Source organism: Cygnus atratus, chromosome 1 (genome assembly GCF_013377495.2).
Source record: "Cygnus atratus isolate AKBS03 ecotype Queensland, Australia chromosome 1, CAtr_DNAZoo_HiC_assembly, whole genome shotgun sequence".
Taxonomy (NCBI): Eukaryota; Metazoa; Chordata; class Aves; order Anseriformes; family Anatidae; genus Cygnus; species Cygnus atratus.
In genome coordinates this window covers 6,758,427-6,772,717 of record NC_066362.1, presented here as the reverse complement: position 1 = coordinate 6,772,717, position 14,291 = coordinate 6,758,427, and the positions used below count along the sequence as shown (strand labels likewise).

The 14,291-nt window shown below is 43.9% G+C and overlaps 1 protein-coding gene across 3 annotated transcripts in view; it reads right to left on the bottom strand.

Moving 5' to 3' along the window:
• The window catches only part of CAMK1D (calcium/calmodulin dependent protein kinase ID), a 218,059-nt gene that overhangs the window by 114,251 nt on the left and 89,517 nt on the right, over positions 1–14,291 (bottom strand). For all 3 annotated transcript variants that reach the window (XM_035549523.2, XM_035549520.2, XM_035549522.2), the window contains one exon: positions 7,644–7,775. In XM_035549523.2, the coding sequence (XP_035405416.1) occupies positions 7,644–7,775 (132 nt within the window). The remainder of the gene's footprint in view (positions 1–7,643; positions 7,776–14,291) is intronic.

Here is a 14,291-nt window from a genome sequence, read left to right as displayed (position 1 = left end):
TTTATCAGATTCTAGGCACTGACAGATCCTGAAAGATCTATCTGGGCTGCTAGCACTTGTGAAAACACTTTCCCTGTTATTACCCCAAACCCTGCATACTCTAAACTTTACCCCATGTCTACCACCTCTTGGGTTAGTCTCACAGATGTGTGTCCTCCCATACACAGACAGGTCCACCTTAGCTCCTGTGAGCTTCATAGGCCCCAGCTGAACGTGCTTGCAAATAAGGTGACTCTTAGCTTTGAACATGTGGGAGTGACAAAGGCAGACCTGATGCATCCAGATATAAAGCTGAGTCATTTATCAAACTGTTAGATCTTATTAAAGAGGCTTTATGCCTCTTAACAATTTGTTCCTTTTAGGTAACAGACAACAGTGCATATAATCAGGTACTTGTATCACCGAAATACAATGGTAACCATCAGATCTTATTAAAGAGGCTTTATGCCTCTTAACAATTTGTTCCTTTTAGGTAACAGACAACAGTGCATATAATCAGGTACTTGTATCACCGAAATCCAATGGTAACCATCGTCCTGAGTAATAAATACATGAAAATAGGGTATATGTTCTCATTCTTTAGCTAGGAGCTGTGAAAGGACCCCGGCTTTGTGACTGCAGCTCTGTACAGGATGGGGTCCACATAAAACAGATATTTGGCACAGAAGCAGGCTCCAGCTAAGGCTGAAAAACCCATTCTTCTAATCTGAAATCATCTTGGCGCAACCCTTTCAGAAAGCAGCTGTTTCTTCCAAAATGCACCAAATTATTTCTCAGGCTGGAGCTCTGAGCTCCGATGCCCTTTCATCCCCCTGACCTGCCCCCATCTCTTGGGGCCCATCTTTTGAGTTGGGTCAGGGTATGGGCTGACCTTGAAGAAGAACGGTTATGCAAGGGAGATTTGGTAAGCCAGTGCTCCCCAGAAGGGAGGACAGCCACGTTGTCACCCAGCAATTAGGCTGCTATGACTTCTCACGCCGTAACCTCCTTCAAGGAGCACGCTGGTCTGCATGCACACTGGAGAAGATCAGGCAGGAACACAGGATCACCATAGCTATTTAGGAGCATGCTGCATGCAAATAAAACCATAAGACTAGAGAAGACAACGGGGATTTTGTTTGTGTTTACTCTTTCAGAAGGGATTTCTTTCTTTCTCATCTAGTGTATTTTAGGATTTTTAAGATGCCTTGATCTGCTTCTGTACATCTGCTTCCATCTAATCTAGCATGAAACACGATCTGGGCAGTCCCGGCTGCAAAGTCTTCCCCTGCAAAGTTTTCAGCATCTCAGTGATCAAAAACAGTGTCAGCTTTGTTTCAGGTTTTTTTTTTTTTTTCTCCGCCAGCATGAATTCTTCACAGCAAAATAAGCAGCTTAGCAAGAAGTCACCTCATAGTGCCAAGGCAGAGCTGTCCTGTGACATACCTATATATATAGGGTCAGATTCACTTTTGCCTGACACCTGAGAAGGGCAATTCATGCTGTTTGCACTTCCTTGATTCAGAAGATGATCTCATGGCTTAAAGCTGATGTCAGCCTCGAGGCATGCCCAAATGGCCCCTACCCTGCCGTGCTGTAGATCCTGGCTCCTTTCCATGCCTAACCTGCCTCTCTTGGGGTCATGCCTACAGTAGTAACAGTGGCTCCAAAGGATGAAGCCCACCCACGTGCGACATCAACAGATATATCCTCTTGGAGCCCTACTCTTCTACCATTGACATCGACATCATTAACGACACCACCCAGGATCACCCCCTTGCCCAGCAACCTCACACCTGGGCACCCCAATCCATCCGCAGGGTAGTGCTGGGGATGCATTTTTTGGGATGCCCTGGATTTGCAATTAGCAGAGCTCAGAGTGTGGCCTCACGGGGAGGGCAGAGCCAGCCTCCTGTCACCCCGGCGCAACAGCAACGGCATGAGCAAGCCAGGTTTTAGCAAGTCAATCTACATAAAAGCTTTCTCTGAAAGTGATTACTTAATATAACAAACAGCTGTCTCTGCAGCTCTTGCTGAGGCAGCCTAACTTCTCACCGTTATTCACAGGGTGGGGGAAAATAGGAGGGGAAAAAAAAGCAGCAAGCCTGTTTTGTCTATAGGGTAAGTAAAGCTTCAGAGAAATAATGTTACCTGATAGACAGAGGTGCCAAGTGTTTTGGCTTTTGTTGGTGGTGTTTTTGTTTTCTTTACTTAACCATCCCATTCATTTCTTTAAAGGAAAAGAGCTCTCACTGCTGGGGCATCAAGTCCTAATTAGTCATTAACCTCTTAAACCTCAATCCCACAGTTGTTCTGTTACACACCAGCTGCACAATCTAATTACCATTGGTTTTACACTAAAAACATTGTTTTTACACTAAAAACTAAATCTATTAACACAGGATCTGAGTGTCTCTTCAGTTTACCTGGCCCTGTACTCTGGCTGGGTGACCTCTCACAGAAAAATAATTCCTATAGGAGAGCACTGGTGGGCACCAGCAGACACTGTGGACTGGGAAAGTAGAGAACAGTACCATCCAGGCCTGCAAGGGCTTTATTTTTTGACTCAGAAACATTCACCACTTGAATAGGAGGATCCATCCCACAAAGTCACTCAGGAACGTTCAGCCGAATTAATTAAATGCCCAAATTTGTGTTAAGGTACATTAAACTTCTGCCTGATCAATTTTACTCAGAATTAATGCAGCCTTTTATTCTGAGTTAAATTGCACAGAAGAGTTTAATAAGGGGTGACTAATGGGTTTCAAAACTGAACGTGGATTTGGCTTCCCAGAGGCTATGGGGTTAGCCTGGGAGGGATAAGTCCTTGCAGAGGTAAGAGCTGGGGACAGAGAGGTTTTAGGGGGAGCTTGTCAATGGGCTACCAAAACGGAGCAAACCAGTGTGAAATTCTCCTTTTAGCCTTCAGATTCTCCTTCACCGCCTTGAGACGGGGTGATTTTTCTATATTCCTTATCAAAGATGTCCCCTTTAATGTCAGGAATGGTGCTACCAAGCACGCCCATGCTTTCACCTGCTTGATGAAAACTTTTAATCTCTGTTTTTTGGGGGGTTTGGAGATGGGTTTTGCAGACTTTGCAGAAGGCTGCCTCTCTCCCTCCTTATATTAGCAGCAGCTCCTGGCCATAGGCGCAGGCATATAAGGAGAGAAGCAGCCGTCAGAGCATGAATCACTGCCCGAACACCCAGCACCTCTTCCAAAGAAATGGGAAAGGAAAGCACAGGCAGAAATACAGCTGACCTGCTAGAAATGGTTTGATCATGCTGTTTAACAGGAAAAACGGCTTCACTGCAATTAGGCTTGGATTTGTAATGAGGAATATTATGGTGCCTCTCCCAGAGGATCTAGGAGAGTAAAGAGCAGGTGATGAGAGTGGGAGATACCTAAATAGTTTATAAAAGATTCTTAAAATCCCCATTCAGCAGAAACTAGCTAAAGCAGTGTCTGATTTGCTAGCTAAACAGCATTTGTTTAACAAGACTAATTTGTGCACATGGCCGCTACTATCAATACACCTGCATTGATTCCTCCCCTTGCCTTCTTCTGACTCAGCACCGAACCCTTCTGATTGTGCAGGTATTACCCCAACAACATACCATCAGCTGGAAAGTTTCTTTGTGATTTAAAAAAAAAAAAAAAAAAAAGGAAAGAAAATAAAAAAAAAAAAAACATATATAATGTATATTTTTCTCTTACAAGGTTGTTTTTCTCTACTTCACTAGAGCCTCAAACTGATGCTCACTGCAGTCCAGCTCTTCACACCACCTACTGCCTTCAGGAGCCCGTCTAACAGCCAATTCATCTTTCAGCATGTTCACACCTGCACAATTACCATACGGGGAAGAAATTTCCACTATTCTACAGCAAACAATGGAAGGAATTGCATTTACCTTTCTGCTTAAAAACAGAAATGGGTTGCTTTCTGAGCAGGTTATGAAACTGCCCACATCTCAGGTCAGAAAAAGTTTGTGTAACACAGTGTGCTGGGTTGCAGGCAGGCAGCTCAAAGAGATGTGATAGTCCTATCCTAGAGATCCAGTTTCCTTCCTCAAACAGACTCTAAAAAATAGTACATTTTCCACTGCAAAAGAAATAAACCTTGAGAAGCTGATGCAGCCCAGCTTCTCACTTGGTTTTGTGTTGAGATGCAACCTTTTGCACCGTGTCCAGCTACATGCAGCCAGCACACGGCTATGAGACACAGCAGTCCTTGTGCACCAGCCCATCACCTGGGCACGGACTGGGGACACTAAGAAAACTCCCCTCCTGATGCAGACTTGAACAGAGGTGCCCGGTGGGATTTTCCCCCTTCCGTGAAGCATCCCTTTAGCCCTGAGATCAGCAAGGTGAGCTCAAACTGAAAGGAATGAACTGATTTCAGAGGGATGAGTTGATTTCAGAGGGATGAATTATCACCTAGAATTGGGCACATGCTTAAATTCTTTGCTGAAATGGGGCCGAAAGAATTCACGAGGCTAGGGCTCCCGGATTAGCTGCAGACTTCTTCTCTGCCAGCACTGCGTCCAACAGCGAGCTCCTTCCCACTGCATCCCCACCCATCTGAGTCTTCGGGGAATGTTGCCATGGATTTCCATGGGAAACAAGAGAGTCCATATTGGAAGAACCCTGTTAAGGTTGCTAGGCGTAAATATTGACTTAACAGCTCTTCCGTCTTTTTTCTTTTTTAAGAACAGATTTGTTGGCCATGGCTGGAAAAATAAAATGTTGGAGGGAGCATGATTCACTCTGGCACTCACACAAACATGCAGATCAGTTGGCTGGCAGCTCTTCTGTTAGCAGAACATCGCTTTTAAAATGTGTCATTTTGTTTTGGCAGCAACAGCGGCCAAGCCCACAGACAGAGAGCATCCAAAAGATAAAATCTCCTACCTTCCACGAACTACATGTGGGGACCACCAGCCTTCCCCAGCAAGGAATATTTGGTTTAACACTTCCAATTTTTTTTTGTCTGTTTTGTTTTTTAACTGAGCCAGAGAAGGGCTGACAGGACGCTGCAATGGTTTTGCATTAAAAGTCCAGACCAGAAACTTCCCCTCTTGGACCCACTCTTCTCCATCTGCTGACATGAGGAAGGGAAAGCAAAGGTTCTGCAGGTAAAACTTTTTATTTAAAGGCTTTTGGCTGTATCACAGACAACAGCTATTTCAGACAGAAGGCACTTCAGGTCATGCTGGAAGCCAGCAGCAGAAATGAGAGGTGATGCAAGGGTTTTGGTCATTAGGTTCATGCTTTCACCACCAGGTTCTGCTTCCTACAGTACTCCACATATAGACTTTCAGTCCTGAATTTAAAATATATTATTTAAATGCAGCTTCAACAGACTGCATCATCCAAACTCTTCTGCATCTTGATTCTGCCAGATGTGGGTGGTCTGGCAGGACCAAGAGGAGGACAAACCTCCTCCAGAGGGCACAAAAGGTGCAAAGTACACAGTCAGCACCATATCTGACTGTCCCCAAAAACCTGCTCATCACACACACAGGCGCACAAGCAGCTCAGAGAGCTGGCAGAGGCTGTAGGGAGTGTATTTGTGGCCCCCTGGTAGGCACCTGTTTGACAGGCAACCTCAAGGAGCACACAAGCAGTTTGCTTGCATTTCAGCTTTGCAGGCTGTCATTTAGGACTTTAACCCCATCGGAGTTCAAGCATCCCCCAAAATCATGATGCAAAAACAGAAAGAGAATGGGGTCAGCACACATGCTGATTTATATCTGCTTTGCATCCATCCTCTATGTCTCTGTGCACTCCTTGCAGGGAAGAGGGACAAATCCCTCCCTCCAGGCATCCTCTGCGCACATCCTCCCCAGAAGTGGATGGTTCAGTGCATGGCACATTACAGCTGTGGCTCCTCGCAGCCATCCAGGGCAGCCTGGGGCCCTGGCATCCTACCCACTAATTAGGCAACACACACACTAGCCATCCCTACGCAGTATGAAGCTATCAGAAACAAAAGCAAGGCACTTAGATACCTTCGGAGCTTAGCAACAGCTGCTCAGGACCCACTCCACCCCTCTCAAATATATTTCTACTGACAGGTTTTGAAGCAGATAATTTATTGAACAGAGAAATAGGTTGATATCTCCTCTCCTCAATCCCAGGCAGAACCAGTTTGTTATTTTCTAAGCATTTTCTTGGTGGTGCATATAAATTCAATACTGCATCTGCTAGCAAAGATGCCTATTTTCAGAATAAATACAATAACATGCAAAGTTTGTACTAGCAACAGCTAAGTAGATGACATCAGGAGATAAAAAAGGAAAAATCTCATGGCCCTAGCGTGCGCAGGACAAGAGACCAAGCAGATCTAATTGCATGGAATTAAGGAATTTTCTGCCTACTCCCTCTCCTACCATCACAGCACAAATAGCCCAGCCTGGGTGCTGCCTCTTCTGCTCATATAGCAATGTATGAGTATCAGGGGACAGACCCACAGAGACAAAGACTGGTTCAAGCCGCCTGGTATTGGCCCTTATTACCTGGTCATGGAGATGCAATGGTTTTAGCTTTATGACAGGTTCTCAGTACCTCCATGCAGCAAGCCAACTTGCTGCAGTTATAACTAGGTGTTTAACTCATATGGGTTCAGCAATGGCAAAGCAACTGCAACAAATCCTTGTAGCTGTCTGGAGCTCCACTTGGAGCTAAGGATCCCCTCTGCCTCCTGAGACAGCTGAGTTTGCCGTGGAACCTGCTCCTTTGGCTTAGGTTGCTTGAGCATTTAGTGTATCTAAGTATCTAGTTAAACATTCAGGATCAGTTTTTGCTTTTCAGTGCTCAGACGATGAGCCACCAACTTCTACATGACCCAGAGCTGAGGCAAGAAGTCCCACTAGGTACAGCAGAGCAGCAGGAATTTGGTTGCCCCAGTCCAATGTAGACTTCTATATAACTGTGCTACTTTGAATTAAATGAGAAGAAAAGCTGCTTTTAGAAATCTGAAACAGGTTATATGGACCTATCTTAAAGTTACTGATCTCGTTCCACTAACTAGAAAGGAAGTCAAGGGTGAAAAGTTCAGATCCAAGTGTCTCAAGCCATGTGAGATGAATCCTGCCTTCGGGGCACAAGGTAAGGAAGAGGTATGGATCAAGCCTCTAATGACTGCTCTGAACTCAACGCAGTCCTGAGCTGTTTGTTTATGTCTGATTTATGTCAGGAAAAACTTGCACTCTGTGGTCAACTCTGATAGAGCAGAGGTGACACAGCTACTACAGGCTACCACTGTCACCTTCAGCAATCTGTAGCATGCCTAATTAGTTTTACAACAATCAGTGTATCAAGTGCTTTAAGCACCTGGAAATAACCTCACTCTTACTCCCCTTAGAGGTGATGACCCAACTGCGGACATTATTAGTGGGTAAGAATTTTTGCAGGGCATCACTGCTTTTACTCCAGCCTATATCCTCTTCTTTGCCATTTCACAGTCATCCAGCTGGATTAATACAAAAGAAAACCAAAGCATTTCTCAAAACATTTTCAGCATCATTTAAACGCGGCTGATCTTGTCTGCCGGTGATGGGCTGAACAACATGTCAGTCACACTTGTCAGTCACTGCTCCTGTGCCTGAAATGCAGGAGCCTAATCGAAGCAAAGAAGCAGAAACGAAGGTCTGATACTTACTTTCTCAAGACTGCAATTTCATTCTCTATGCTGCTTTCCTTCCCCTTCAGTGCCTTCTTGGGAATGCACTTGACTGCAAATAGTTTTCCACTAGCTCTCTCTTCAGCCAAAACAACCTCGGAAAATGCGCCCCTGAAGGAAGAAAAGAAAAGCAGAGATTTTAAGTGGTGTCATTTCTTTCCAAGCTGTTATCTGAAATACAGCAATTGAATCTATTCTTCTGGTGGATTTTGATAGCTGCTCTCATTAATCACAGCCATGGCATTATGAGAATCTTTCACTGTTTTTACAGATATATAAAGGCATTCAGGCAAAATATTAAAGGCTCACCAAACCAAACAATACTAATAAAGAAGTACAGTCCAGCAGAAGTTTGAGCAAAGGTCGAAAATCAGAAAGTGCCATTTTCATACACAGGGGCAGGGATTGCAGCCAAGCTGCTGATTTGACATATGATGAATGATGTACTTTTCCCTTTTCTGAAGTTTTTTGGAGGTTTAATTCACACAGCACCACAAAGTCCCTGGAAGCAAATGACCCACGGGTGCCAAACATGCTCTCAGTTCCTCGGTGACCACAAGAGGTCAGAGCCTTCGCTCTGGTCCTCCCTGAGCATCTCTTCACCCTTTGCTCAACCCTGACTCAGATGGAGAAGCATCGTCAGAGTTCCTCTCTGTACACAGAGATATTCCACAAAACAAACTGCCATGTGTAATTGCTAAAGCCAAACAATCGGATTAAGTCACAAAGCCCAAATGTCTGCCTTAATAGCAGCTTCCCTGCAGTTACCCCAGAGAGGATTACACAAATAAAGGATGCAGAAACATCATCACAGCAGCCAGTTGCTAATTGCCAAGAGTGGGCAGCATCTCTCCTTCATTGGGTTATTCTGTAACAGTATTATTTCTTGCACTGTCACATCTTCCTGCAAAGCATCCTGGCTGAGGAGAGGCCAGGCAGATGTGACGGGCAGGGCCCTTATGTGCTTTTGCTGTTCTCATGCTGCTTTCTGAGAATTTGGGCATCCTTCAGAGCCTTTTGGCATCTGGATGGACCTTTGCTCTGGCACACTGGGGCTGCTCTGATATTCCTGATTTGTCAGGTTTAGCTCATTGCTGGTTTAGCAGCGAGGTAGTGGGCATGGCAGAGCACCACCAGCCTGCTAAGGAACAGCAAATCCCTGCTCCTGTTCACCAAAACCTCCTCCCAAATTACCTGCCTTTACCAAGAGACGCCAGAGCCAAGCACCACCCAAAATGTAGCGCTCCCCAAATCCCAATTCAAAGTCCATCAGCGAAGGATCATATTTTACTTATACAACACTAAAAGAGGTAGGACACTGGGTTATCCATCGCTCGGTTATTCTGTTCTTCTACATAGCTCCCTCCGAAAAGAGGCTGAGCAAGCCCAGCCACACTCTAACCCGCTCCTAATATTTGATCACAACCTCATTTGGCTACCACGAACTTTCCCTGACTTTCGTTGCCCATGGTCACTGCTTATTTAGATATTTGCGGACCTACAGAGACATTTCCTCTCCTGGCTCTTCCTTTCTAAGTCATGCACAACGACATGACCAAGCGCTCCCAACCTCACCGCCAGTTCCTGAGTTGTGAAAGGACCGAGTGAATCACTGAGCCAAGGGGTAAGCGAAACAGGCAGGCAGAAGAGGATGCTGGATAGAAAGTGCCTGTTTACACAGAAACATTTTGGTCATTAGCAGCAACAGGGAAATGAGATGGGAAGTTTAGGGATGGATTAAAAGAGACTTTTGCAAACTGGTAGTTTGTGTCCATGTGGCAGTGACCCTCTGAACAAAGAACGCTTTGCCTCATTTTTGGCAAAAAGGACCAAAAAAATGTCCAGACTCATTTATGCTGCACTAAGTACAGGAACAGCTTTGTTTTCTGCATTGTGTATAAACTGCCACGGCATGTCGGAGCATCACAGACTCCAGTTCAGAGTCCATACAATCAATCCCAATGGCTGGAGCAATAAAAAAGAAAATCGAGCAATCCAAAGTATTTTTGCAGACGTACTCTTTGCTTTCCTGTCATCAACAGTCCTAATTATTTGGTTTGCCAAACGGTGCTTTCCTTCTAACCCTTATGTTCAGGACAGCCAGAGTGGAATTGCAATAAAATCCCTTTACTGGGAAATCCTGAGACCACTCAGTGCTTATCGGCTTTGGCTGAAGACTCGGATGCTCAGAAACTCACGGGGCAGTTCCCAGCTATAATTCATGAACGCCTTAAAGTTCTATGTGCTTAAGCTTTCACCACTTCACTCTAGCCGTGTCTTGAATAATCTTTTTGGCTGCAGTTAAATGCCGTTACAAACAGTATATCCATACTGGTCATTTACTGCTCACACAGCTCTCCAAGTGTTTAGAATACTGCAAAGCACAGAGCTCCCATTCTGATCTGGATTTCATTGCTCTTCTAAGATGACAAAATCAATGAAATCCCTTTATATCCCACTTTATAGTAAACCGAGCTTTGAGAAATGCCTCTATTTCAGCTGGATTCACCATTTTACTGGATTTCTTTCTCCACATACTAGGACAGCCATGGGGTTGGAGCAGCCTCTGTATATTTAAATGCATTTTTAGGGGGAAGTCTGATATACACCGGTAAAAAACAATTCCATATCTTCTTAGCAGCCTTTCTCGTTAAAGCAAGAAATGAGCTGAACCTCAGTTAAAGCATTCACATAAGTGCCAGCCCTTGGCAATGATGGTCTGCACGATCCTGCTGCACTGCACGTGCTCCTGCTGCACAGCTCCTGTGGTCACAGAGCAAGGAAAAAAGAAGCAAAGAGGCAACAGACAAAATAAAGAGAAGTGCTGGAAAGAAAGAGAAGGGAGGGAAGAAATACAGATAGGGATCAGAGAGTTAAACAGAGCTGGGCAGAAAAGAAAGGTATAAGACAAAAAAAAAAAATAGAAAAAATCAGCAAGCAAAAGGCAGAAAAGACACCCCTGGAGTGTGCCAAGGGAGAGTCAGAAATAATAGTGTATAGATGGACAGGTAATTATCTTAATTTCAAATACACAGATGAATTCACCCACACTTAATGATCCAATCCAGCCCCCACTAAATCTTTCTTGACTTATACATGACTAGGTAAATAACAGAGAGAAAGTCAGAAATACAAAGCTGCTCGTTTTCTTGCTAACAGTAAAATATCCTACAGCAAATTCCCCATCTCCTCAAAAAAAAATCCCCAGAACACCAGCCTGGCAGGCTTACTAAAGGAGATATTTTTCCCCCCAAAGAATTAATGTGCCCTTTAAAATCAAGACATAAATGAAGGCAACAGTTTATCTCCAAGAATTTATTGCATTTTTTTATCGAGGGTTAAAAGTTAATTGTGTACAAAGTTCTCTCAATGTGTTTCGGTTTAGAAAATGGTGCATCGTTCACCACTGAAATGACAAGACTTCTTGTAAAAAGGATGTGGCTTCTATTAAGCATCATCAAGTAATTTTAAATCAGCACTGAGCCAGAAAGAGATTTGGAAGCCTCTTGGTGAATCTTGTATTTTGAATTATGAGTTTTTATCTGAAATTTCATGCATGGAAAAACACAATTTCTGGGAAGAATACCAGCATATAATATATATATGTATATGTATATATATATATATATTTGAATTCTCTGAAATTCTGAGGAAGGTGTTTACTCTGAAAATTACTAAGATATTACTCAGAAAATATCTGGGGGACTTTTATTCTCACAGCCCTCCACAACACACACTCTCCCTCTCCCCCCAAAAAATTGGTCCAAAAATTATTTTCACACTCCAACACAGATTTTTTAAAAAGCAGGGAGAAGAGGTTAATTAATTAAAAGTCACTATTTCAAAGTTATCTGCAATGGTTGGGATGTCCCACTCCCCACAGCTGGGAAATAGCTAACGGCAACCTTTCCACTGTGCCTGGGGACCCAGCCTTTGCTTCTCTGAATTGGGGGCTACAAACCCCCCTGGCAGCTTTGCAGGCCCTTCCTGGAGGTTAGAGCAAATGAATAGGAAAAGCATCACATTTTTGAGGAACTAGGACAGCGGTGGAAATGGGTAAGCAAGAAACTTCTGCAAAATTAAACCACCTAGCTAGCTGCTGAAATAAGTGTGGCAACTGAACCTACTTCTGAAAGGTATGACCACGTTATCATTTACCCGAGAGGATCAGCTCTCGTTAAACTTCTAATTAAAATGTGGAATAATTTTGTGATCTAGATCATTTTCATATGAATTAGGAACAGTGCAAAAGAAAAAAGGTTAAATGACTGGACAAGTGACATTGAGATGATGGCAAACTCTGGAAGGTGGCTGAGACCTGCTGACTCCTCACCCCTTTGCATATGTCAGCATCCTATGAGATGTCAATATTTTATAGTTTTAATTTGCTTAAATTATTTCTTATTTGGTTATTTTCTTTAATTCAGATTTACAGATTAGGATTTCAAGATTATCATTGGAATATGGACAGCACTCATATCCAGGCTGCATTTTCTATTAGAAAACAAAGGCTGCAAGGCTAGGTTATCCTGCAGATCAAAGTAAAATAAAGGCCAATTAACTTTTCTTCATCTACTTGAACTATAATTTAAGGTGAACACTTAGTTTCTGAAATAAAATATATATACAACCTATACTGTGACAACAAATCTGTTCTTATTCTTCAGAAAAAAAAATGTTGCTACAAAAGCACTGACAAAATGAAGATGAAGAGTTGATGGAGGGAGAAAACTTAATTTTTCCATTTGCAGAGACCTCCACTTTGAGAGTTTTCCACTGCATTAGCAGGTGCTCTGTCACACTAAATCAACAGACATAGTCAGGAAACAGATTTCACATCTTCAGGCTGTGTGTAGCTAATGATCTTAATTATGGTACAGTTGGCCTTCTGTGTGTACTTTGCCCCAGCCAAACCATGGAAAAAATTAGTGAACACTCATGGTTTGAGAAATATACCACGTCCACCGTGAAGATCACCCCGAGATGAAAGACCAACCGACTGGGTGAGACAGACCAAACCCAAGAAGCCACTTCTGTAGCGTGGCTTTGGTAACCACACACAAATTCTGCTCCTTGACTGCCCAAACAAAGGCAGCTTTGAGCTGCACTACAGACAGAGGCAGGCATGTAAGAAAAAAATCTTCTCTGGCACTTTTACAGCTTTTCTTACAGTCCTTGAGGAGTTAACTGTGGGATGAGCTCAGGCTCTGTACAACCAGCACATACCAAGGAGATTCTGGTCCTCTAGAATATTTTTCTCCCAAGCCATTTTTCTGCAGAAGTCGCCTTATTTTTTTCATTAAATTTTCTACTCTGTCTTTTCTGTACACATGCCCTCACTCTTCCAAATCCCAGACATTTCCCAACATAAACCCGAACTAAGGCTGGAAATTGTTTTTCGCTCCAAAGCCGTGTGTGTGAGTGTCCTGAGATCTGCGTGAAAACAAATTTACAATGAAATTTTCAACAGCTCAGTGAAGTCTGAATGCAAAGGTAACAAAACTGAAGTGAGGAGGGTGTTTTTACTCAGAGGAGCAGAGAGGAGCCTCTCGGGACTGTGTTACGCACGGTACAGAAATCAAATATCCCTACACGTTCCCAAGAAGCTTAATATAAATTTCTGAGAAAAGAAACACACATACTGGTCTATTTGACTCCATCTATTCTTTGGAGGACAAATGCTTTTTCTAGCTATTTTCATTCATCAAACACACTGTCCCAACCCTGCAGCCCCTTCTATGGCAATGCTTCCTCTGCCTCTGCAAGCACAGGACGACCAGGATTAACACTGTGTTAACGTTGGTATTTTTAGCCTCCCTATTCATTTAACTTCCACCAAAGCACCCAGACAAAAACTAAAAATGCTCTTTTCTACCTCGGGGCCAGGTGAATCTCTGCTGTAACCCAGCTGGCCATCCTGGGCCATGCCTGACCCTGGTTCCCCTCCCCAGGGCTGATCCTGACCTGCACCCACAGCGATGACCTCCCTCCCCATGAGGTGCCTGGTACCTGGGGATGGAGCTGGTGTTACACACTCCAGATGATGAACAGCACTTCAAATTGTGCCAAAAATGCTGTTGATCTTGCCTGGTGGACACACAAATAACAACGGCAAGGGGCTAAAATACCGTTTGGTGCATGTTCCTGCAGCAAGGAGCAGATTTTCACCACTGACATGTCTCTCTGCTCCCCTGTGTCAATACCCTCAGCATTTTGCCCAAGCTAGAAGGCACTTTAAGACCATTGGGGTTACACATTTTTCTCCAGATAGGTCCCCACTTACCCACAAGATGAGAGGAGCCAGGGAATTGCTGTGCATGGGGATGAGCAACGCATCCCTAAGCTCATGGCTTCACCTCTCCCACCACCTTGATGCTCCCCATCAAGCACAGCTTCTGGGAGAGGAACCTCAGCAACCCACACATCTCTGCTGGGACTCATAGCCACGACCACAACAGACACATGACGGCTTCATGTTCCAGGTAGAGCTGCTTCTTCCCCCTCCTTATACACCAGTTTGATTTTCTTCCCCCCTTTACACAGCAGCTCACTACGATGGAACAAGCAGCACAAAGCTTTCATCTCGCGTAGTCACCAAAAGTGTCTGGATTTGTTTGGATTCAACTT